The 26,746-nt window shown below is 40.7% G+C and overlaps 2 protein-coding genes across 2 annotated transcripts in view; one reads left to right on the top strand and one right to left on the bottom strand.

Moving 5' to 3' along the window:
• The window catches only part of LOC112696321 (phosphatidylinositol/phosphatidylcholine transfer protein SFH8), a 5,659-nt gene extending 1,949 nt beyond the window's left edge, over nt 1-3,710 (top strand). The window contains exons 4-14 of the mRNA XM_025749044.3: nt 1-241; nt 342-419; nt 524-625; nt 764-813; nt 901-1,000; nt 1,095-1,190; nt 1,284-1,397; nt 1,498-1,633; nt 2,381-2,778; nt 2,994-3,068; nt 3,399-3,710. The exon at nt 1-241 is cut by the window's left edge and continues 26 nt beyond it. Of these exons, the coding sequence (XP_025604829.1) occupies nt 1-241; nt 342-419; nt 524-625; nt 764-813; nt 901-1,000; nt 1,095-1,190; nt 1,284-1,397; nt 1,498-1,633; nt 2,381-2,778; nt 2,994-3,068; nt 3,399-3,419 (1,411 nt within the window). The 3' untranslated portion in view covers nt 3,420-3,710. The remainder of the gene's footprint in view (nt 242-341; nt 420-523; nt 626-763; nt 814-900; nt 1,001-1,094; nt 1,191-1,283; nt 1,398-1,497; nt 1,634-2,380; nt 2,779-2,993; nt 3,069-3,398) is intronic.
• A 603-nt stretch (nt 3,711-4,313) lies between these two features.
• Nucleotides 4,314-6,261, bottom strand: LOC112696320 (AAA-ATPase At3g50940). The gene is made up of 3 exons (XM_025749043.3): nt 5,550-6,261; nt 5,006-5,319; nt 4,314-4,818 (listed from the first exon to the last, which is right to left on the bottom strand). Exons 1-3 carry the CDS (start codon nt 6,220-6,222, stop codon nt 4,453-4,455), a joined length of 1,353 nt encoding a protein of 450 aa, XP_025604828.1. The 5' UTR covers nt 6,223-6,261; the 3' UTR covers nt 4,314-4,452.
• Between the last annotated feature and the right edge of the window lie 20,485 nt (nt 6,262-26,746).

Raw genomic sequence — 26,746 nt, 5'->3', positions numbered from 1 at the left:
AGTCCTACAGTACTATCCACATGGTTATCACGGAGTGGACAAGGAAGGAAAACCCGTCTATATTGAAAGGCTAGGTAAAGTTGATCCCAATAAGCTTATGCAAGTAACTACAATGGAAAGGTATTTGAGATACCATGTTCAGGGTTTTGAGAAAACGTTTGCTCTTAAGTTTCCTGCATGTTCTATTGCCGCAAAGAGACATATCGATTCGAGCACAACCATTTTGGATGTTCACGGCGTGGTATGTTGTTTGTCTAAAACAGTCTTCAAATTGTCATTGTCACCATTTTAGCTTATTTCAGTCCATACTTGGTTTAACAATGCCTCCTTGTGCTTCGTAGGGTTTCAAAAACCTAACCAAATCTGCGCGGGAACTCATCATGCGGCTGCAGAAGATTGATGGTGACTACTATCCGGAAGTAAGAAAGCCTTAATCATCAATTATTTTGTAGTTTCCACTTTTTGGTGGCTTCAGAGTTGTTTGTTCATGTGTATTTTCTAATATGTAAATGCTACTATGCAGACATTATGCAGAATGTTTATAATCAATGCTGGCCCTGGTTTTAAGCTACTCTGGAACACTATCAAATCATTTATTGATCCAAAAACAACTTCAAAGATAAATGTGAGTGCAAAGTGTTTGACCATTCTTTCTATTTTTTATTTTTATGTGATTTCTATGATGTAATTATGTTTTCCAGTTGAAAGAGCAAGTAAAATTCTACACATGGTAGTATTAACTGCTACTTTGATGTTTCATTAGGTTCTGGGAAACAAGTTTCAGAATAAATTACTTGAATTTATTGATGCAAGGTAACTTTGATTTGATTTTAATGGTGATATTTCTCAATTAACTCATATCCCTGACAAAGATTCGCAACGACTGTGTTGTTCTTCCAGTGAGCTGCCAGAATTTCTTGGCGGTATTTGTAATTGTGCAGATCAAGGTGGTTGCATGAGATCTGATAAAGGGCCATGGCAAGACCCAAACATTCTGAAGGTTTTTTGTACACTCCGTTTTTGATCAAATAAGTATCTTCTCTTTGCTTCTTCTATGCATCTGTAACTGAACTAGAATGGTTGCGTGGATGCAGGTGATTCTTAGTGGTGAAGTAACCTCTAGACAGATAGTAACAGTTTCAAATGACGAGGGAACGGTGATTGAATGTGAAAAGACGTGTTATCCATTGGTATAGTTCCTGACACCATCTTAGAGACTTGATGAATGAGAACTTTTAGATTATTAAATACTGAGCATCTCGTCCTCCTGAATTTGAGAGCAGATACGGAGTAGTGATACATCTACAGGAGAATCAGGATCTGAAGTTGAAGACATTACTTCTCCCAAAGCAAGTGGGAATTATACAAACCCTAGGTTGACTCCTGTCCATGAAGAAGTGAGTGATCATGTGCTTAATATTGATATTGTTGAAAGTGAAGAAAAGAAAGAACAATGTCTCAATTGAATGATATATAACATCTTTTGTGTTTGTCCAGGCAAGATTGGTTGGCAAAAATAGCCATGCTAGTGGTTTATCTGAGTATGATGAGTATGTTCCAATGGTTGACAAGACCGTTGATGTTGGATGGCAGGAGAAGCAAGCCAAAACTCAAAATACATTTGGCTCCAAAGGTTAGAATACTTTATGCTATCTTCCTTTAAGTTATTGATTTTTGGCATGCCATGATTATCAACGTATCTTCATTTTATTGAAGCATGGTAGGCGGGAGCTAAACACGTGTTTCATTTTCTCTCCTTGTCCCTCGCATAAGGGTGTGAGGAATGCAATAGACCAAATTATGTGATTCTACATGATAAAATATGAAAGGGAATTATATAGTTTTTTACAAACTAGACTTAGACCTATGCAAGATGGATTCATTTTTTTAAAAGAAAAAAATTATTAGCATATGATAGTTTTTTTTTTTTTCTTAAAAGATAGAAATTATGTGCTAGTTTATTGATAAATCTGGTAATCTTGCATAGAATGAACCAAAAATAATATTTATTTAGAATGAATACAAAGAATAAAAGTATATGCCTTAGCTTAAATGACTTGTGGTATATAAATATTTGAGTTCAACATATTGTAATTTAAATATGAAAAGAAATATATCCTTCTGGTAAGAAGGTAAGAAATTTTTATCTTTTCATCTAGATAAAGAGAAATTCGAACGAGCAGAAGTTTAAGAATTTGGTTTATACATGCATAAAAGAGTGATTAACTGACCCAATTTATTGTGCTATCATTTTTACCTGTGAGTACACATAGATAAATTGAACAGAATCAGCTATAGTAGGTTTTGGATTGGAATTTTAGTTCTCTGTGATTGGCATTCAACAAAAGTATGCTTATAACACATTTGTTCTTTCCAACAGAAAAGCTTACATTGATTACCACAAAATCTCCGGACGGAAGATTTTCATATATATGGGCTATTATAGTGGGCTTCTTGGTTTCCATCTTCGCGTTTGTTCATTCAATAGCATGTCATATAAAGGTAATAAAGGATTCTAAATCCATTGCTGCCCAAAATATGTCAAACATAGCAGCGGATTCACTACCCAAGGAGGAATCATGTCCCCCTTCACCCGTACTTGGATTCAGAAAGAACGAACTCGTCTCAGCTGCTTTGAGACGCCTTGGTGAGCTTGAAGAGAAGGTTGGCATGCTACAGTCAAAACCTAATGTGATGCCATGCGAGAAAGAGGAACTATTGAATGCCGCGGTCTATCGTGTGGACGCATTGGAAGCTGAACTGATTGCTACCAAAAAGGTAACTTTATTTAGTTTAAATGTTTAATTTACAATCGTAATATTTACTTCAAACTAAATAACTGAAACTGCTGTTTTAATACGTTCCAAATTCTAATAAATTGTTAGTTTGTTACCTTCCTTGGTTTCCTCATTAATCTGTGTGTACTAAATAGCCCACTCTCCATAGCATGTACGATATATATATAAAACTAATGTGCTCCAATTTCTAAACAGGCGTTGTACGAAGCTTTGATAAGACAAGAAGAACTTCTAGCTTACATAGACAGACAAGAGAGAAGGAAATTTGAGGTAAATCAAGATAATTGCATCTGGTGTATATTTAAGGTAAGGGTTTGGTTCTGTCTTGAGACAAAAAAATCTGGAGATAATGGGACATTAAATAGGTGTCTCCGGCATCCCTTCTTTTTAGATTCACAGAAATTTGCTTAAAAATCATATATCATCATATCTCCCTGCCCGGACAATTTTTTTGATCTCCGTTTTCGTTGCCAACGTCGAATTCCATTGTCTCAAGACAACAACCAAAAGTTGCCTAATAGATAAAAACCAAATGCTTTTCCCATTTCTTTTTTCTGCATGGAACTCTTGAAAGTTATGTCCATTCTGTTTGTTATGCAGAAAAAGAAGTTTTGCTGGTGAAAGAGATAACTGTACAGGACGGAGCAGCTTGGTGGGTTGATCCCTAATAGGCTCATACCTATTTATCTCATCTTTTTTTTTTTCTGTAATTTATTTTGCGTGTATAGATAAAGTCGCTTCATTGGTTCTCTCTAAATTGAGTAATCGGCATAAAATTCTATTATGCTGGAATTCTATATGAATGGCTACTTGTCTCTCTTTCCCCCTCCCTCCCTTCTATAACGCTTCGCGATGATGAATTTGAGTATTGATTAATAAGTTGATCCGTGATATTTCAAACTGTTAACATTATATTCCAGTTTCCACTGTATAGATGTATCTTAACGATATTTTGTATACATATTTTGCCAACCAAAATCGCATTGAATATATTAGAAATTTAAACATACTTATAGTAAAGGATTGTAAAAATGTTAAGTATATATTAAAAATTAGTTATCAAAACAGTGATCATATATGTGTGTAAATAAGAATTTAATTTTGATACACTGTCAGTATAAAATAGTTTTACACATGCATTTATTTATGTAATATCATATTAGCAAAAAAATTATCTTTTATATTAACTGCGTGTATGATCATCTAAAAGAATGGATGTGATTGCAAAGTGTATCAAAATTAAATTCATATAAATAAATGTATTGTTTGTTTGTTTCATATATTTTTATTATGTATATTTTATATCAATATGTATATTATACAAGTGACTAAGTTTTCTAATGTGTAGCACAGTTAAATACAAAGTGCTTCTTTGAAATACAAATTTTCAATATTTAATGATTAACCGTGTTCATGACTTCAAAATTGGGTTTATCTCTTCTGAGGTATAGATTTATAGAGAAAAATAAGTACTCTTGGATTGTAAACTTTTATTTGAGTATTTTGAAAATAATCTGAAGATAATCAATCACATTTTTACTTTGCAAAACTCATTTCAGAGAAGTCAAAATCAAGCAAACTTAATCCTGTGTCCATAAGCAAATTATATATAGAAAATTGAGAGAGAGAGAGAGATATGATGCTATAGCCATTGTTAACTTTCCTGAGGTAGCTTGCTTTGGAGGAAGTTGATGAGGCCTTTGAGTGCAATGTCTACATTTTCACTCTTCATCAACTCTCCTGCAACCTCAGCAGGTGTTGCATTAACCTTGTCCAGCAAACCTTGTATGTCATCAAACATTGGATGATGATGGTTCTGAATTCCTAGGTAGTTAAAAGCCAGTGTCTTGAAAGCAGTGAAAGAGCAATATGACATGTGAATGTGCAAGTCCATTCTACCAGGTCTCAACAATGCAGGGTCAAGACGTTCTTTGTGATTTGTTGTGCATATCACTATTCTTTCTTCTCCACAACTTGACCACAATCCATCAATGAAATTTAGTAGCCCCGACAGAGTAACCTTAATTAGAACAAACATATATACATACATAATTAAAATCATAAAATTTCATCACATGATGCTTATGTTTTGCATGCTTCGGTATAGAATAAGGAGTCACATTTTAATGATATATAAGGTGCCAAAAGTGAGGAATTTTAAACAAAGTGGGATTCAAATGTTATATTTGAATTAAAAAAAGGTTTACCTTATCATCATCATTGGTTCCATGAGCATCTTCCCTATTGTGCAATTGAACAGAGCAATCAATGTCTTCAATGACCAAAATTGACTTGCTTCCTGTCCCAATCAACAACCTCCTAAGATCTGAATTGCATTGCACTTCTTTCAAATCCAAGTCATATATATCAAACCTTAGATAGTTAGCCATGGCAGCTATCAAGCTTGATTTCCCGGTACCTGGTGGTCCGTACAAAAGGTACCCTCTTTTCCAAGCCTTCCCAACTCTCTTATAATATTCTTTCCTCCCCAAAAACAAGTTCAAATCTTCCAACAACATTCCTAATAATACAATACAAACTCATTACTACATCGTTTCTCAGAATTAGATTAGTCATATTTTTTATAATAATATCTAAAGTAACACATTTTATTTTGTTAAACAAATCAGTTTCATCCTCGAGATAAAAATTTATGGACTAATTTGGTAACTGAAATTTGTTAGATATTAAAATGTCGGACAAAAAAATTTGAGAGACTAATTTAAGGTATTAAAGAGAGTTGTATCATACCTTTTATCTCTGGCTCCATTGCTATAGAATCAAAAGTTGAAGGGTGATTAAGAACAATAGAGTTCCAATAATCTGTTCCATTATAATCAATGGTGTGAAGCTTCACCGTCTTCTTCTCTTCTTCAATGTCCTTAGCCTTTTGAAGAATGTAAGGAAAATAAGAACCCAAAACCATGTCCAAATGTTTCTTGTGAAATGTTACTTCAAAGTAACGAACTTCATAGGTAACACTATGATCACGCTTTTTGTTAAGGTTGTTACTACTAACATTGTTGTTGATCATAGAAACAAGCACCCACTTGAGTTTCACATTCTTGTAGTAATCACATAACTCTTGATCCTTGTCCATGCAAACTTGTAAATTCTCTTCCTTTTGGGGCTTGTAAACCTTTAATTTTTTCATTGGAGGGGATAACTTGGACCCCAAGTAAACGTTTGCAGCCGCGAACATTTGGTTCCCAGCGAGGCCATTATGTTCTTCAATGATGATGGTGAGCTTGGAGGAGAGACGGTTGCTTACCTTGTAAAGATTGGACTGGACACAATTGTAGAGGGATTCCGGGATTAGGTCGGTGGCGATCGACCGGAGGAGAACTGCCGTGGCAGCAAGAGAGGCAGCGACGGAGAGGGCGGCTTTGGTGGAAGAGATGGTCTCTTGTGAAGGTGGCCACATGGTGGTGGCTATGACAAGAAACTTGAATATGGAATTTGTGGTTTTAGGAGGGTTTTAGAAGGTTTTATATATATATTTTAATTAAAAAATATATTTACTACTATTTGTTTTGCTTGTATAAAAAGTTAGCATTTAGTGATGTCTCTAGAAGAAGGAATAAGTTAGCTGGCGCCACGTAATAATTGGCAAATAGATAGGAAACTTTATAAGGTTGACAATTTCATTTGATTTTGATGCCATCACACTTGGAGGTTATTTACTTCTGAGATGTTGACATCATCATTTTTATTTGGACAGAATCATTAATCTTATTTTTTTAACAATTAAATAAATGACATAGTTAAAATTATGAATTGAATTGATACTTATAGTTATTTTTTTTTCTTTATACTAATCGTGACAAGTCTTACTTCTATTTAATGATATATCGTTGATCAATAAATAATTATATAGATAAGGGAAATTTGAATAGGCAACACTTATTAAATTTTTAATGTAGTGACATTAAAAATTTGTTTGCACTATTATTTAATAAAAATTCAAAGTCTACAGCTTAGTGATTTTTTTTTTTACGTCTTATTCAAGTTTAGATTATATGTATGTCTTACTTTTCCTTCCTAAATATCCTCTAGACAAAATATTAATTATTTAGATTTACTATTTTTGAAAAAAATAAATAAATAAAAATGTTAAAAGCAGCTTTATTATAATGAACAATTTATAACATTTTGTATACTAAGATAATTATCTTAGTATGTTTTAGTTTTTTTTGGTACTTATACGGAACTAGCCGTCCAAAAAAACAAAAAATAATTATCCAACTATTCTGCGGAAAAGTGAAGCCCCTCTAGTATCATCATATAAGATTTGAGATAATTCTCTAATTGGTTGATCAATAAATCTGTATTCCAAGCCAATTTTCAAATTCTGTTTAGACATTCAATCAGCAGCCCTATTTCCTTCTCTATATGTGTGGGTGCATCTTAACTGTCAATCTCTTCTCATTAACTCCTCAATACTTCTGATTAAAGGATTATGATGATCTTTCCTCCCTTCTCCTTTGTGAAGTACCTCCAAAGCTGATTGGAAATCTATTTCTAAAATCACTTTTCTAAACCCCAAATTTCAGGCAGTTCGAAGTCCTTGGAGAGATTCCCACAGTTCAGCTTGGAATGCTGAGCATCTTCCGATATTCATTTGAAACCATGCCACTCATCGGCTCAATTCATCTATGCACACTCCTCCACAACTAGCTTCTCCTTCACCTTCCACTGCTGCCCCATTTGTATTGACTTTAATCCAGCCAGTCGGAGGTGGGATCTAGGTGTGTTCCTCCCTCTTGTTTCGGGTAAGAGTCCTCCCTCTCCTGTTCTGAAATGCTTCTTTCATCTTTTTCACATATTCTCTTATGAAGTTTGCTGGGTTTAGAGGCCTTTTTCCTGGAGGGTTAAAAATTTCTTAATTTCTCCATTTCCAAAGCCACCAACAGGTTGTGATGAAGATGGATTGCCAACACTCTTGTTCTTGGGCGTCCAAATTAGATGAAAGTTTCCACCTTATCCAGAGATCGAAGGGAGCTCTGAAAAAATTTTGGAGATGCGACGGATGAATTAGTTTAACCCAGACTCTTGAAGCTACTCCACAATCGCGAAGTACATGAGCAAGGGTCTCCTGTGTGCCATTACATCTATGACAATCAGGTACAGTGCCAAGAAACTTACTCCTTTTGCTAGCTGTTAAGAGCTTTTTATGAACTGTTTGCCAAAGAAATGTCTTCAACTTTTGGGGTTCTTGCCATGTCCATATAATACTCCACATTATATTAGTATGTTTTAGTTTATATTAGATGACATTATGAAATTATTACGGACTCACACGGTCCAGCCCGATTATCCGGCGGGTTGGGAACACCGCCTCCGACTCGAGCCCGAACCATCATAACAGGAAAACTCGATGGGTCGGTTCCCTGCGCCCCACCTGAAGTACGCGCAATTTGCCACGGCACGGCTCAAGTGATCGCGCCCAGTAAACTGGTTGTGTCGGTATCCTCGGGACAGCACCCGAAGCCCCGATCCGAAGTCCGAAACGACCTGCTCCCCCCACGTGGACTAGGACATCTCACGGAAGCTTCTTGGTCAGTGAACTAGGTCATTTATGGGCCCGCCCAACACAGTATATAAGGGGAGAGGTCAGCTCTCCCCCCCGAGGTACGCACTATCTTACCTAATTTGGCCATCACCTCGTACAGACACTAACTTGACCGTCGGAGCGTCCTTGCAGGTTGCCACCCCCTCGTCCATTCCACTTCCGACGTCACCAACTCCCAGTTCACACCTCTGCATATACTCCAGGTCAACCCAGGGTCTCACCTACTCACCCATCCATCACCACCGGACCCGTCGAGTACCCAAGATCTTCAGGTAACGAACATTGGCGCCGTCTGTGAGGATCCTGGAGCAGACATGGAGTGACTCCCCATGTCGGAGGAGCTTTGCGAAGGAGGCGGGGCCCGCCTGAGCAGGGCAAGTTCGACAGCTCGCGCCGGCGAACAGCCACGATCCTCCATTCAGCCAAACCAACCAATCTACACCAAAACCCCCGAAAGATGTCCCTTCGGAGGAACGGGAGCCAACAGCACCAAGATCATGCAAGAGCTCAGACACAGAGTACAAAACCTTGAAAGGGAGCTGGCAGCGAGGAGCCGATCCCACGGCGACATCAGCCGATCCCACGGTGACGCCAGCCGATCCCGCACCCGTACCCGCTCCCCCTCCCCGAAGATACGAGAATCGAGAAAGGAGCCCAACAAAAAGCGACGAAGCGTATACACAGGCGACCTCTCGACCTACCCAAGGTAAGTCCGAGAGCCACGGGGAATCCCAAAAAGGAAAAACCAAGAAACAACAGGAACCTATTATCATAGGAGCCACCCCTTTTCACCCCTCGATCCTCAAGGTCTGGCTTCCGAGGAACTTCGATAAGCCAATGAACATGAGGTATGATGGGACTAAGGATCCCCAGGAACACCTCACAGCTTTTGAAGTGAGAATGAATTTGGAAGGAGTAGGCGACGCGGTCAGATGCTGAGCATTCCCTGTGACGCTGGCCGACCCAGCGATTCGATGGTTTAACACACTCCCACAAGGATCCATCACGGCCTTCGCGGACATCTCCTAAAGTTTCCTGGCTCGGTTCACAACACGTATAGCCAAGACAAAACACCCGATTAACTTACTAGGGGTTATCCAAAAACCAGGAGAGCCGACCAAGAAATTCTTAGACAGATTTAATGACGAATGCTTGGAAATCGATGGCCTTACGGATTCGGTTGCTAGTCTCTACCTAACGAACGACCTGCTAAATGAGGACTTTAGGAAACACCTCACCACCAAGCCCGTCTGGACCATGCAAGAAATTCAAAGCGTGGCCAAGGAATATATCAATGATGAGGAGGTGAGTCAGGTTGTAGCAGCCAATAAACGGCAGCTCCCAAACCCCTCAGCCCGGCAGGCCCCCCAGGTCGACAGATACAAGGAAGCTCCCAGGGACGGCACCCTGGCCAAGCAATCCAAGCAACCTCCACGGGTAGGGAGGTTCACAAACTACACGCCACTCACGGCGCCCATAGTGGAGGTTTACCAATAAATTGCAGACAAGGGAATCCTATCCAGACCTAGTCCATTGAAAGAGAGAACGGGAGGCAACAAAAGCCTTTACTGTGATTATCACAAGGGATTCGGTCACAAGACCGAAGACTGCTTCGATCTCAAAGATGCCTTAGAGTAGGCGATCAGAGAAGGAAAATTGAGCGAGTTCTCCCGACTCATCAGAGAACCGAGGAGACGGGAACGTGAACGCTCCGAGGAAGATCGCAGCCAAACTGTCAAGCCAAGGCAAGAACCCATAGGAAACGCCGACAACCCTCCAACCTTCGTGGTCAACGTCGTGGTCGGGCATGACAAACCCCCAAATCCAAGTCAGCAGCGAAAAAGGATACCCGGGTCCTGTCCATCTCGACAGGAGGTCCTGTCGCCTCAAGCAGGGGACCCCCTGATATTCTTTGGCTTAGAGGATCGATGGTTTCACGATCTTCCCGTGAACCCCCCATGGTGGTCACAGCAATGGTCGGCGCGGGATTAGTCAGACGAATTCTCATCAATACAGGGGCCAACTCCAACATCCTGTTCAGGAATGTATTTGACGCCATGGGACTCAAGGAGTCCGACCTCAAGAATCACCAGCACGGGGTCATGGGGCTAGGAGATAACTATATAAAGCCCGACGGGATGATCTCTCTCCCAATTTGCTTGGGAGCCGGTGACACTAGGAGATCGATTATGGCAGACTTCGTAGTCCACAGAGATTCCACAGCCTACAACATTATTCTAGGGAGAAAGACCATCAACGAGTTCTCGGCCGTAATATGCACTAAATTTCTAACAATGAAATTCGTGACGGACAAAGGAACCGTGGGCACCATTAAGGGAGACTTAGAAGCGGCGGTCGCCTGCAACAACGCCAGTCTCTCCCTAAGGAAAGAGTCCAAGAAGGCGGCCAGCGTGTTCTTGGCAGACCTGGATGTGAGGCTGGAGGACAAGCCGAGGCCAGAACCAGAGGGGGATATGGAAAAGTTTCAGATCGGAAAATCGGTAGAGCAATTTACCTTCGTAAACAGGAATCTGCCTCACGAACTCAAAGGCCCCCTCATGGAGGTTGTAAGGGCAAACGGTGACCTCTTTGCATGGACACCATCAGACATGCCTGGCTTGGATCCCGAAGTCATGTCCCACCGGCTAGCCATCAAACCAGACGCCAAACCAGTAGCCCAACGGTGAAGGAAAATGTCCTAAGAAAGGGCTAATGAGGTTGCCAAACAAACAGCAGGACTACTAGAAGCCGGATTCATCAAAGAACTCGACTACTCAACATGGCTGTCCAACGTCGTCCTCGTCAGGAAAGCTAGCAGGAAGTGGAGAATGTGCATCGACTATTCCGATCTGAACAAAGTATGCCCTAAAGACTCTTTTCCCTTCCCAACATTGACACCTTGGTGGACTCGGCGGCAGGGTATCGATTCCTCAGCTTCATGGATGCGTACTCTGGCTATAACCAGATCCCGATGCATCGACCTGATGAGGAGAAAACGGTGTTCATAACGCTAGGAGGCACCTATTGCTACAAGGTAATGCCATTCGGATTGAAGAACGCAGGGGCCACCTACCAAAGGCTAATGAGCAAGGTCTTCCATGACCTCATCGGCAAGACAGTAGAAGTGTACGTCGATGATATCCTGGTAAAAACAGCAGAACCAAACAGTCTTATAGACGACCTCCAAGCTGTATTCAAAGCTCTAAGAGAATTCAAAATGAGGCTCAACCCACTCAAATGCGCATTCGCCATGGAAGCAGGGAAATTCCTAGGATTCATGATAACGCAAAGAGGGGTAGAGGCCAATCCAGACAAATGTGAAGCCGTCCTTAAAATGACAAGTCTAGGGTGCATCAAAGATGTGCAGCGACTCACTGGGAAGCTCATGGCTCTATCCCGATTCCTTGGGGCCTCGGCAGAAAGGGCTATCCCATTCTTCAACCTAATGAAGAAAGAAATCGCCTTTGAATGGACCCCGGCATGTGAAAAAGCGTTCAGCCATTTTAAAAAGATACTCTCAAAACCCCCCGTGCTCAGCAAACCCATAGAAGGGGAGCCTTTGTACTTATACCTGGCAGTGACCACACAAGCCATGGTGGCAGTCCTTGTCCAAGAAGAAGACAAGACTCAACGCTCAATATACTTCATCAGCAAAGTACTGCAAGGAGCGGAGTTGAAGTACACTAAGTTGGAAAAATTGGCTTACGCCCTACTAACTTCATCCAGAAGGCTAAAACAGTACTTCCAAAGGCACGTGATCATCCTAAGAACTGACCAGGTCATTTGGCAAGTCCTCCAGAAACCCGACCTTGCGGGAAGAATGATGGCATGGGCAATAGAGCTGTCTCAATATGACTTGTGATACGAACCCAGGCAGTCAATCAAAGCCTAAGCAATGGCAAATTTCCTGGTAGAAGTCACAAGAGAGGCACCCGACATACCGAACACACGGTGGAAACTCCACGTTGATGGAGCGTCCAACCAAACGTTCAGAGGGGCTGGGATCATCCTCGAGAACTCGGTAGGGATAGCTTATGAACAATGGATCAAGTTCGATTTCTCAGTCTCCAATAACCGGCAGAGTACGAAGCACTGATAGGAGGGTTAATCCTAGCCAAGGAGGTCGGAGCATCAAGGATAGAAGTTAGTAGCAACTCCCAAATTGTCACCTCTCAGATAAACGACAGCTACCAGGCCAGGGACACACTGCTGCAAAAGTACCTGAAGAAGGTAAAAGAGCTATGCAAAAGCTTTGAGGAAGTCATAATCCAACACGACCCTAGAGAGAGAAACGCCCGAGCCGACCTCCTCTCTAACTAGCAAGCACTAAGCCTGGGACGGGAAATAGGTCCCTAATCCAAGGGCTGGCAACCGAACTAGCGATCTTCTTATGCTCAACCCAAACACCAAACCCCTCTCATGGATAGACCCCATCCTCCGATACTTGGAGAATGGCAAAGCCCCTGAGGATGAAAAAGAAGCACAAGCCACCAGAAGGAAGCCTCCAAGTATGCGATCATACAAGGACAGCTATACAAATGAGGGCTCCACCAACCCTTACTCAAATGCCTACGCCCCGACCAAACGGACTACGTCCTAAGCGAAGTCCATGAGGGGTGTTGTGGTCACCATATCGGAGGAAGGTCACTGGCAAGAAAGATCATTCGAGTAGGGTACTATTGGCCCACAATGATGTCGGACGCCCAGGAGTTCGTCAGAAAATGCAAAAAGTGCCAAGAAAATGCCAACTTCCACAAAGCTCCGCCTGAAGAACTCAACCTAATGATGGCGCCTCGACCTTTCGCTCAATGGGGAGTCGACCTATTAGGGTCATTCCCACCTGGGCCAGGACAAGTAAAATACTTGATAGTAGCCATAGACTACTACACCAAATGGGTGGAAGCCGAAACACTAGCTAGCATATCTTCAGCAAATTGCCAAAAATTCATGTGGAGGAAAGTAATCACCAGATTTGGAATCCCAGAAACCATCATATCGGATAATGGGACACAGTTCACCGACAAGAAGTTCAAGGAATTCCTCTTAGGACTAGGAATCAAGTAAAAGTTCTCCTCGGTTGAGCACCCCCGAAGCAACGGCCATGTAGAAGCAGCCAACAAAGTCATCTTAAAAGGGCTAAAGAAGCAACTTGAAGGAAAGAAGGGCTCATGGGCAGACGAGCTAGCCTCAATTTTATGGTCTTACATAACCTCCCCCTAATCATCCACCGGTGAAACCCCCTTCCGACTCACATACGGGGTCGACGCAGTCATCCCAGTCGAAGTCGGAGAGCCGAGTCCAAGAATACTCCTCGGAGGAGGAAACGAGGCAGTCGAAAAAGACCTGGTTGACGAAACAAGACAAATGGCACACCTAACCGAGCAACAATCAAGTAAAGAATAGCCCTAAGGTACAACGGAAAGGTGCTGAAAAGAAGCCTCGGAAAAGGCGACCTGGTCTTATGATGCAATGACATAGGGGCCACCAACCTTGGGAGAAGGAAAGTTGGCCACAAACTGGGAAGGTTCTTACAGGGTAAGAGAATTCCTCGGCAAGGGGCCTACAAGTTGGAGAGGTTGGATGGAAGCGAAGTACCGAGGACATGGAACATGGCAAACTTGAAAAGATTATACTTATAAGGAAAAGCAACCACACAATCTGACGACCTCGCTTCCTCCACTTTTAATTTCCTTTGCATTCCTTTTTTACTTCCATTTCTTTCACTTAATTATGTATTACATCATTCCTCTATTTTAAGTTCTACATATGCATATACAATAACCTTGTCTTTTGCAAGATACACGCTGGTGCGGTGTTTCTAACCACAAACTAACCGGCAAGTGCACCGGATTGTACCAAGTAATACCTTATATGAGTAAGGGTCGATCCTACTAGAATTGATGGACTAAGAAACAATGGTTAAGTGATTGGCTTAGTTAGACAAACAGAAAAGAGTGTTTTGGTATTCAAAGAGCATTAAACAGTAAATTAAGAATTTCAGAAAGCAAGCAGCAATGAGTTGGGAATAAAATCTGGAGAAAACAGTTAAGGTTTCAGAGTTATCTATTTTTCCGGATTAACTTTTCTTACTAAATAATTTAATTATGCAGGATTTAATTTATGGAAAACTGCATGTGACTAAACCCTAATTCCTTAGACCTTCCTAGTCTCCTATAAAATTCATTAACTGCAAATTCCTTGGTCAATTAATTCCAATTAGAGGGTGATAATCGATTTCTAGTTTATACGCCACAAAAACTCTAATTACCCAAGAAATAAAAGGATTATATGTCACGTATCCTGTTAAATTCAGATAATTAAAATCTAGGAGAATTTGTTTTCAAGCTGTTGTTCAAGTATAGAGCTTTTCTAAGTTATACAAGAACTCAAGTAGAAAGAGGGTCATACTTCCGTTCCACCCAAATTCATAAGATAAAGTGTGAAAACAATTCTTAAACTATAAATCCATACATGAATAAAATTAGAAAGAGCAAATGAATCAATCTATATAATAGACAGAGCTCCTAACCTTAACAATGAAGGATTAGTTGCTCATGGTTCAGAGAAGAAAACTGGGATTGCGATAAATGTACCGAGTTCCAATCTGATGGCATCAGATCCCTTTTTATAACTAATCCCAATAAATTTAAAATCTAATATCTAAAATTAAGATAATATCTTTTCCTATTTTTAAATTCAAATTTGAATTTAAATCAAAATTAATTATAACAAGCATCAAGTTTTCCATTGATGGATGGGGAACACTTGTTTTGTCCATTCTTCAGCTTCTAATCTGTGTTTTTTGGGCTGAAAACTGGGTTAAAACAGCCCAGAAATCACTCCCAGCGTTTTTCTGTACTTTCTACACGTGGCGCATGTCACGCGTATGCATCGCTGGTCTTCTTCGCAAGTCACGTAGATGCATCGGTCACGCGTACGCGTCGCTGAACAAATCTTCAAATTACGCGTACGCATCAACCACGCGCACGCGTCGCCATTGAAAGCTCCAAATTACGCGTACGCGTCAGTCACGCGTACGCGTCGCTCCTCGCTGGCATCTCCTTTGATTCTTGTGCTGCAGAAACTCCATCAAATTCTACCGAATGCTACCTAAAATAAATAAAATTGCAAAAGACTCAAAGTAGCATCCATATTGGCTAAAAGATAATTAATTCTTTATTAAACTCAATAAATTAGATGCAAATTCACTAGGAAAAGATGGGAAAGATGCTCACGCATCACAACACCAAACTTGAATTGTTGCTTGTCCTCAAGCAACCAAAACTAATATAAGCTTAGGATGTGAATTTGCATGAGAATGAGAGTTTGATTAAACCCATGTCTCTTCTTAAAATGGGGTTTTATTCATTTGTAATTTTGAACAGTTTTGGCATCTCACTCTCCTTTGAATCAGAGGAATGTCATTGTCATTCAAAATTAGAATCCGGATAATATTATGAATTCTCTGATCTTTTGTAACTCAATTTAACCCTTGAACACAACAATTTTTTCTTTGGTGCTTTGCACCTTGAGCCTAGCCGTGACTTTAAATGTTTTGTCTCAAGCTTTACTTGATACAGAAACACCACAAGCACTTAATTGAGGAACTCTTTTTAAGTTCTAAATATTTTTATTTTTTTATTTTTTTATTTTTATTATATATATATATATATATATATATATTTTTTCCAGACAATGGTGCTCAAAGCCTTTGGCGTACTCTGCAATTGATCTTGACCCTAAATGTTTTGTCTCAAGGATTACTTGACACAGAAACACCAAAAGCATGTGACTAGGAAACAACTCTTTAAGCTTTTAATCATGTCTGACCTAGGGTCATTGATGCTCAGAGCTTTGGACCTTGCTTTTATTTTTCTTTTGCTGTTCCTTTTGCTTCAAGAATTAAACTCTCATCAATTTCAGAGAAATCATAATAATTCTCTAAATTCCTGTTCCTTATAATCAACATTCTTTGATTCAAATTGAAATATGCACTATTCATGTCATGCATTCAGAATTACAATTAATACCACCATATTTAAGTAAATAAGACTACTCTTAAAATTAACTCAATTTCTCATTCAATACATCACTTTTGTATTTTTTATTTGAATTCAAGCTCAGTGAATAATACATGAGACATCTTTTCAGAATTAAAGCAATTAAGAGAAAACTAAACTAGAACCTAGGAACCTAACTAATAAAGAGTCATGCAACAACCAGGAAAAATAGCAGGAAACCGGAACATAACATAGTAAAAGCAGGAAGGAATATAGAATGAAAGGAACTCAACCACCTTAGTTATCCTAGTGGTCACTTTATTCTTCAGGTTGTGCTCCTCCGTGAAGATGATTTGCCTCCCTTTTGTGCCAGAAAACCCATAAGCGAAGCGTCAACACCAAACTTAAAGGTTCGCTTGTCCTCAAGCAAAGAAGAACTTGAAAATAAAAACAAATAGTGAGAGGAAAGAAGAATATAAAGATAAAAGAACAAGAGAGAATTAGGATTGGGAGAGAGAGAAAGAAAAGTGAAAATTGTGCGGCAAACAAGTGTAGTTGTGTGGCGAAGGCGACGCGTACGCGTGCAACACGCGTACGCGTGGGTCGCGAGATTTTCCGCAATGACGCATGAGCATCGGGCACACGTCCGCGTGCCCTTGGTTTTGTGCGATTTGCGCGAAGCGAGCCGCACGCATGCGCATCTCTCTGTTCGCATGGCTAGGGAACCAATATTGGCATACAACGCGTTCGCGTCATGCACGCGCACGTGTGGATGGCCGTTTGGTCAAATGACGTGCATGCGTCAGGGACGCATCCGCGTGACAAAATTTGTGTGTCTATCATACTTCCTTCCCTAAGCCAGCATAACTCTCTGCCCAAACACTCTTTTACGTCGATTTTTCAGGTCACACGTACACGTCGCTGACGCACCCACGTGAATGGTGAAAATCACAAACGACGCACACGCGTGGGGTACGCGTACGCGTGGGTTTGTTTGTGCTAGAGGCATTATTCTTGCGCCACTCCCGCACAACCCTCTGTTCAAATTTATTTTCATGCACACCCATCTGACGCGTACGCATCAGCGACGCTTGCGCGTCGTGTGCCCTCTTTCTTTCTTTTTTTCCTGTTCCTGTTCTAAAATAGTTGCATGATCAGAAAATTAGTAAGAACTCAATAAAAATCAAATAAATAAAAAAATTACTACTACGAAAAATAACTAAGGATACAAAATTATCGGGTTGCCTCCCAACAAGCGCTTCTTTATCATCACTAGCTTGACGGTCAGCTCCTCTAAAGAGGAAGATCATAGGGGATCAGCTCTTCACCCTTTACTTTGAACTTCTTTCCTGTGTCTCCATAACGTAGCTCAATATGCTTCAGAGAGAGGATTCTGATTACTGTATAAACCCATGCTGGATTGCTAGTCAACACCACCTTCATTCCTGGGGAAAAACCTTCAGTGGGGATCTTTTTCTTTCTCCATCCTCTGGGTACTTTCTTCTTTTTGGGAACCTCCTCCTTGGTAGATGATGTATTCCTAACACCAAACTTAGGTTTGATGTCAAGGGGTTTTTGAAGGGTTGGATTAATAAGTTCAGTCTGCATGCACCTCTCTTCTTCACCTATTGAATGTATATCTTTGAAGACATGAAAGACCAGTTGCTCATTATGCACTCTAAGCACTAATTCACCCAATTCTACATCAATTAGAGCTCTTCTCATGGCTAGGAATGGTCTTCCTAGAATTATAGAGGCATTCTCATCTTCCCCTGTGTCAAGAATCACAAAATCTGCTGGGAGGAAGAACTTACCCACTTTGACCAAAATATTCTCCACTAATCTGTATGCAGTCTTCATAGATTTGTCTGCCATCTGTAATGCTATCTTTGTGGGTTGTGCCTCTTGGATTTGCAGCTTCTTCATCACAGATAAGGGCATTAGATTTATGCTTGCCCCCAGATCACATAGGGCTTTCTCAAAGGTTGTGCTCCCAATGGTGCATGGAATTTAAAAGCTCCTTGGGTCTGGCATCTTCCTTGGCAAGTTATTCTGAATTACAGCACTACATTCTTTAGTCAGGACTACTGTCTCATCTCCCTTTAAACGCTTTTTCTTTGACAACAACTCCTTCATGAACTTGACATAGATAGGCATTTGCTCCAAAACCTCAGCAAAAGGAATATTGATTTGTAACTTTCTGAAGACTTCCAAGAACTTTGAAAACTGCTTCTCCTTGGTCTTCTTTTGAAGTCTCTGAGGATATGGCATTTTAGGCTTGTACTCAGGAGCCTTTGGCAAAGTAGGATAAGTGATGCGGCGGAAATTGGTGAATTAAAAAATTTTAAAATATATGCGTTGCAAGTATAGTTCTTAACTCACCAGATTTCCACTTATCAAATTAGGAAGGTGTCACAGAAATTTAAATTTTAATTACTGGGAGTATGAATCCCAGGTCATCTCCCAACGAGTTGCAGAAAAGTGTGCTATTTTATTAATCAGATGTTTTCAAAAAGGTTTGAGTTGAGTAAACAGGAAATAAAATTGAAAAATTTGAATAATGTAAATAAAAGCCTTGATTGGGAGTTGATTAGTTGGAAGTCCCGCTATTGTTGGATTACTCTCTAGATTAATTGATAATTAAACGTTATCCTGTTTAGTTATCTCTTACTAGGTAAGGGAAAGTTAAACAAGTTGGGATGCTATGCCCATTCACAAGTTACAATCCACTTAATTAAAAGGGATTGGTGTTAGTGACTAGAGGGCAAGCCAACAATAACCCAATTACAATCTTTCTTTCAAGCCTTCCAACTCAATTGGTTCCTTTCAATCAACTGCCCATCAAGTTAGGGAACTACTCACTCATTGTGAATGTAAAATTCATAACATATGAAAAGGAATTAAAGAAAGACATTGTAAATAAAATCAAAATAATCAAATAAAAAGAAAAGTAATCCTTGTATTAAATAAATTCTAATAATATTCCAATGGTAAAATTAACAAAGCAAAGGACATGGAAGAGTAAAGCCAAGTAAAGAAAACGAACTAGAATGACGAAGTCTTGATGAGGTAATAACTCTTCTCAATATCCCAATGCAAAAAGTGATAGAAAAATAAAATCCTAAAATTATCAATGTGTAGAGAGAAAAACCTAGAGGAGGAGTAAAAACTAGATCTAAAACTAAAACTGAGTAGAATGAATTGTTGTCTCTGGTTTCTGCATGTTCTCTGGCTCTAGTCTACTATTCTGGGCCGAGAACTGGGTCAAAACAGGGCCCAAAATCGCCCCCAGCGGAATCTGCAGATTATGCAGATCGCGCACGTCACGCGATCGCGTCATCCATGCGGACGCGTCATTCGCGTTTTTCCTTGCCACGCGTTCGCGTCATCCACGCCTCCGCATCACTTGTGCTTTTCCATTCCGCGCGGTCGCGTGAGCCATGTGGCCGCGTCACTGCGATTTCTCTTCTTTCACGCGAATGCGTGAGCCATGCGGCCGCGTCACTTCTCGCTGGTTATCTCCTCAATTTCTTGTGTTCCTTCTATTTTTGCTAGCTTCCTTTCCAATCTCCAACTCATCCATGCCCTATAGAGCCTGAAACACTTAACACCCAGATCACGGCATCGAATGTGATAAAGGAGAACTAAAATGCATAATTAAAAAGTCTATAGGAAGCAGTTTTCAACCATGTAATAATTTCAGGAAGGAAATATAAATGCATGCTAAATTAATGAATAAGTGGGTAAGGATCATGATAAAACCACACAATTAAATACAATATAAACCATAAAATAGTGGTTTATCAATAAGTGTCAAGAGAATCTGGGAATGGGTTGTCCGCATGCTTTAGAGGGGCGTGCTCTACTTCTCCCTTCTTCTCCTCTGGAGCTTCCTTTTCAACTAACTCTTCATTGGCCTTGGTCGTAGAGTCATCTACTTTACCACTTCTCAATTGAATAACCTTGTAATCTTCTCCTGGGTTCACCACTGTATCACCTTGAAATGTACTTGCAGACCTATCAAGTATTTGCTTGCTCAGTTGGCCCACTAGCACCTCTAAATTTCTAATGGAGGCTCTGGTTTCCTACATAACTTGTGCTTTCGTACTTGTCACTTGTCCACTTATCAAGGTGATAGCCTTGCATTCCTGTCTTGGATTTGGAATTGTGTTACCAGGAAGGCTATTAGTGGTCCTCTGATCAATTTCAGTGACTTTTGTGGCTAATTGACCCATTTAAATCTCCAGGTTCTTGATGGACGCTCTGGTTTCCTATTTAAAACCTGTCAATATTGCTTCCAAATCATTGTTCTGTTAGAAACTGCCCTGAGAACAATTGTTGAAGTTCTGAGGTCTCTGAGGTTGATACCTCCATCCAAAATTTGGGTGATTCCTCTGTCCCTAATTGTATGTCTTAGAATATGGATCATTGTTGGGATTCCTAGGACCACTCCCCATGTAATTCACCTGTTCAAAAGAAGGTTGAGTATAATCATAATTATCATTTTTGCACAAAATTACCTGCCATGTCATAGGAGACTTCCTGTGGTGGATTTTGGGTGTTGATAGCTGAGACATGCATGCCACCTATCTGTTGAGTAAGTAGATTTATTTGCTGAGACATTAGCTTGTTCTGAGCAAGAAGAGCATTAACAGCTTCTACTTCCAACACGCGTCTCTTCTGAGGGGTTTCAGAGTTCACAGGATTCCTGTTAGATGAGTATAAATATTGGTTGCTTGTAACCAATTCAATCAGCTCAATAGTCTCCTCTGGTGTCTTCTTCTTGTGCAGTGAACCTCCTGCAGAATTATCTAAGCACATCTTGGACATTTCACCCAAGCCTTCATAAAAGATATCTAGTTGAGTCCATTTGGAGAACATGTCCAGAGGGCATTGCCTAGTCAGTAGCTTGTATCTCTCCCAAGCTTCATACAGAGTTTCACCATCCTTTTGCCTGAAGGTCTGAACCTCCACCCTAAGCTTAGTCAGCTTTTTTGGTGGAAAAAATTTAGTAAAAAACTCAGTAACAATCTTGTTCCAAGTATCTAAACTCTCCTTGGGTTGGGAATCTAGCCATAGCTTTGCTCCATCCCTCAGAGCAAACAGGAAGAGCATGAGTTTGTACACCTCTGGGTTTACTCCATTCGTCTTTACAGTATCACAGATTTGCAGAAAATTAGAATAAATTGATTTGGGTCTTCGTGGGGAAGACCGTGATACTGTCAGTTTTATTGTACCAAGGTGACTAATTGTGGCTTTAACTCAAAGTTGTTCGCAACTATAGGAGGCACCACAATGCTTTTTCCATACAGATCTGCTGTAGGTGCGGAGAAAGAGCCAAGTACTCTCATTTGTTGTTCATTTCCATTCGGATTTGTCACATTGGCATTATCAATATTATTCGGATCCATAATGGATTCTGCACCCTTGTAAAGTCTTGCTTGTTGTAAATGCTGCCTAAAAATTCTTTCAGGTTCAGGATCAAAGTCTAAGAGATGTTCTTTGTCTCTGTTTCTGCGCAAAAACAAACAAAAAACAAGAAAAGATGGGAATCTCTATGTCAGAGTGCAGAGAATTCCCAGTGAGATAACCTATGTAAAGAAATAAAATAAAAATACTAACTCTTCTATAAAAAAATCGAAAATTAAAAAATTAAATAAAAAAATTAAAACAAAATTAACCAGGTAACACCAAACTAAATTTCGAAAATTACTAAAAATATTAGTGCTAATAAAAAATATTATTATTAGTATTATTTTTCTTTTTTAAAAAAAAGAGAAAAGAAAAAAATTAAAAAGAAGTAAAATAATAAATAAAAAAAGGAAACAGGAAACAAAACAAAGAAACGGAAGAAAGGAAAAAAATAAATAAATAGCGAAATAAAGAAAATTAATATTAATAAAATAAAAATTATCTAATCTAAGAAATCAAACAACGAGTAGTTGTCAATCACAATCAATATCCGGCAACAGCGTCAAAAACTTGGTGCGGTGTTTCTAACCACAGACTAACCGGCAAGTGCACCGGGTCGTACCAAGTAATACCTTACGTGAGTAAGGGTCGATCCTACAAGGATTGATGGACTAAGCAACAATGGTTAAGTGATTGGCTTAGTTAGACAAATAGAAAAGAGTGTTTTGGTATTTAAAGAGCATTAAACAGTAAATTAAGAATTTCAGAAAGCAAGCAACAATGAGTTGGGAATAAAATAAGGAGAAAACAGTTAAGGTTTCAGAGTTATCTATTTTTCCGGATTAACTTTTCTTACTAACTAATTTAATTATGCAGGATTTAATTTATGGCAAACTGTATGTGACTAGACCCTAATTCCTTAGACCTTCCTAGTCTCCTCTAAAATTTATTAACTGCCAATTTCTTGGTCAATTAATTCCAATTAGAGGGTGATAATCAATTTCTAGTTTATACGCCACAAAAACTCTAATTACCCAAGAAATAAAAGGATTATATGTCACGTATCCTGTTAAATTCAGATAATTAAAATCTAGGAGAATTTGTTTTCAAGCTGTTGTTCAAGTATAGAGATTTTCCAAGTTATACAAGAACTCAAGTAGAAAGAGGGTCATACTTCAGTTCCACCCAAATTCATAAGATAAAGCGCGAAAACAATTCTTAAATTATAAATCCATACATGAATAAAATTAGAAAGAGCAAATGAATCAATCCATATAATAGACAGAGCTCCTAACCTTAACAATGAAGGATTAGTTGCTCATGGTTCAGAGAAGAAAACTAGGATTGTGATAAATGTACCGAGTTCCAATTTGATGGCATCAGATCCCTTTTTATAACTAATCCTAATAAATTTAAAATCTAATATCTAAAATTAAGATAATATCTTTTCTTATTTTTAAATTCAAATTTAAATTTAAATCAAAATTAATTATAACAATCATCAAGTCTTCAATTGATGGATGGGGATCACTTGTTTTGTCCATTCTGCAGCTTCTAATCTATGTTTTCTGGGCTGGAAACTGGGTCAAAACAGCCCAAAAATTGTCCCCAGCATTTTTCTGCATTTTCTACACGTGGCGCATGTCATGCGTACATGTCAGTCACGCGTACGCGTCGCTGGTCTTCTTCGCAAGTCACGCTGACGCGTCGGTCACGCGTACGCGTCGCTGAGCAAATCTTCAAATCACGCGTACGCGTCAGTCACGTGCACGCGTCGCCATGGAAAGCTCCAGATCACGCGTACGCATCGCTCCTCGCTGCCATCTCCTTTGATTCTTGTGCTGCAGAAACTCCATCAAATTCTGCTGAATGCTACCTAAGATAAACAAAATTGTAAAAGACTCAAAGTAGCATCCATATTGGCTAAAAGATAATTAATTCTTTATTAAACTCAACAAATTAGATGCAAATCACCAGGAAAAGATAGGAAAGATGCTCACGCATCACACGCCAATACGAAAAAGCAACAAAACGACGACCGCTCGACCTAATGGAAACTCGGAATTGATCACCCCGGGAACCAGAGGGACCCAAAAGTTAAAGCAAAACGTAAAAGGCAACAAGCGACAAAAATGGTAAATATCATAAAAACAGTAAACCAAACATCTAAAAAGGCCACGACGGCCCGGATAAGCAAAATTATAAAGTAGGCAAAAGCCACGACGGCTCGAGCAAGCAAACAATAACCATAAAACAGCTTAATCAAAGTAAAGTACTATAGTATTCATTACAAATCAAAGGCACCTTAAACATGCCCAAAAAAGTAAAAAACAAGAAATTACAGAAGAAAGGCAAGGAATACAAAAGCTGAAGAAAGGTGTCCATCTCAAGGCTTCAGGATATCAACAATCTTTCCGTTCTCAACCGTCCTGAGAGCACCAACCTGAGAATGATTGAGGTTGGGAGCCAGCACAGCCACCTGAAGCTTAATCCCCTCCTCGGTCAGCTTCACGGCCTCCCGGGCCCCCTTTGCAATCTCCTTATTCTTCTTCTTCTTTAGGGTGGCCGCCTCTTAAAGAGCAGCCGTTGCCGAGCTCTCTGCCAACTTCAGTTTTTCCTCCAAATCCTTAACCTTTTTCTCAACAGTGACAGTCTCAGCACGAGAAGCATTCAAATCTTTCATCAGATCAAGATCTCGCTCCACCAACCTATTAACCTCTTTGGCATCCTCCTCCAGCTCAACCAACTTCGTCTTCAGGGACTCCTCCCGGGATCTTGAATCTGTCATATCTTTCTGGGAGTTCTGAAGTTTCCCCTCCAAAGCGTGAATATTTCCCAAGATAGACTCCACCTTCTTGGCAATGGTAGCAGCTCAGAGAAGACTGCGATAGATCCACCTCGCCTGACCAGCGAGGTCGGCGTCCTGGAAAAACTCTTCAATGCCAGGAAGCAATTGGGACTCAATAAAACCCCCAGCGTTGAAGTTCTTTTCCATAACAGAAAGGGCCTTCCCCGAGTCCCGCTTTCTCTTCTTCGGGTTGCCAACGATCTGCAGGTCGTCATCACCAGACCTCAGATCCTCCTCCCCGAAAGGAACCTCCTCCTCCACACTTGGGTTCCTCGGGGCGTTCTCAGAAAGGAACTCAGTCGTCTCTTGGTCAGCCCCGTCAACTCGACCACTACCTTCCCCGGCATCCTCCTTGCCATGACTAGCCGAAGGAGTCACCGAGGAGTCCTCATCACCCTCATCACTCTCTTGGATGAGGTTCATCAACTCAGCCAGGGTAGTCTTTTCGCCAGCCATGGAAACTGCAAAGCAAAAAGCAAAGATGTGAGCAACAGAAAAGTAAAACACTAAGCAAGAAGCACAAGAAAAACAAAAGATCTCACCAACATACGACCGACCGGTCTCCCGATCCCCCATAACCATGTGAGGATTAAGATTTTTCTTGCCAAAAATGGCCAATAAGATGTCGGCAATATTACGCTCTTCCGGGTTCAACCAATCATAGGATATCTTTATTAAATTGTCAGATCCCGCCCCGAAGCTCCAATAGGCCGGGATCCGTCTTTCTCCCTCGGCAGTAAGCCAGAAGGGTTGATGGCCCTCAACTGGTCTGACTTTGAAAAAAGTTGATTTGAAACCATGGAAAGAGTCTTCAAAAAGGACGAAGATCTTGCGACCTTGCTGAGCCCTGAAGGGCATGTACCCCTTCTTCGTTTTCCTTTCCCAAGAAGGGTTTGTAAGAAGAAAAAGGTAGAGAAAGACGTTAATGGAGAACGGGATCTCCAGATACTCGCAGACCATCTCGACGCACCGGATGGCAGCCCAGCTGTTCAGGTGCAGTTGCAACGGAGCAACATCACAACGATCCAGCAAACCCATGACGAAAGGAGAGAAGAGAAGACGAACTCCCAAGGTTGTGAACATGGGTTTATAAACCCACAACCAGTCAACAACTTGTGGAGATGCCAGATTCTTCTGACAGCCACGCTCCCGATCAGCAGGAACGTAAGCTTGGTACAATGCCTCCTCGGGTCCACCTCCGCACAGGAGCCCAGCTTGGCGAAGATCCTGGAGGCTTTCCCAGGTGACCTTAGAGGGGGTGTCCTTCACATCGGAAGTAACCCAGGCATAGTGGTCAACAAAATTGGACAGCGGCCGTTGAGCCAGGTTTGGAAGCACTGTGCTTTTAGCCATACCTACAGCGGGGGCACCACTTAGTCAGCACGGGAGGTCGGAAACCCTAAAAATAGCAAAAACAAAACTACAACTCCCTAAATCACCCGCCGGGCACCCCTACGCTAACCCAACACTAACCCATAACTCAAGCAAAATCTAAGAAAAACTCAGTGGCGTCCCCTCTAAAAAAGAAGCAGCAACAAGAGCAAGCAAAAACCCAGGCATGCATAGGAAAAAACGCACAAAGGAAAGCACACAAGGAATACCAAAAAAGAAAACAAAGAAAAACTGTAAAATTAACGTACCAGGAAAGTTGAAGGAGTAGGATGAAAGGCTAAAGCAGCAACAAAATCAAGAAGAAGAACGGGCAAGAAGTAGGAAAGAGAATAGAAGCAGCAGCAATTCAAAGAAATAGAAGAAGGAGAAAAGAAGAATGGGGTAATGAGGAGGTTATGAAAATAAAAAGAAGGGGCAAAGAGTGTAACCGTCGAGGAGGAGCGCCAAAAAGGCAGGGGCACATCCGTCATTTCATGTGAATTTCAAATCGTGAAATGATGGGCATTTAATGCCCAGCGTAGAAGTCAAGGAGGCAGCATCGAGGGAGAGACGAAATGACCACGCGTGGGGAACACGAACGACATCAGCAAGCTCCCGAGAAGAGGGATACGTCCCGACTCGGCGACTAAGTCAAACGCGCCCAGCCACGAGCTTCAAATCTCAAGACTGGCGCGTTGGGGGCACTGTTACGGACTCACACGGTCCAGCCCGATTACCCGGCGGG

Source organism: Arachis hypogaea, chromosome 6 (assembly GCF_003086295.3).
Source record: "Arachis hypogaea cultivar Tifrunner chromosome 6, arahy.Tifrunner.gnm2.J5K5, whole genome shotgun sequence".
Classification (NCBI taxonomy): domain Eukaryota; kingdom Viridiplantae; phylum Streptophyta; class Magnoliopsida; order Fabales; family Fabaceae; genus Arachis; species Arachis hypogaea.
The sequence above is the reverse complement of the archived record's forward strand: the minus strand, read 5'-3'. Positions and strand labels throughout refer to the sequence as shown.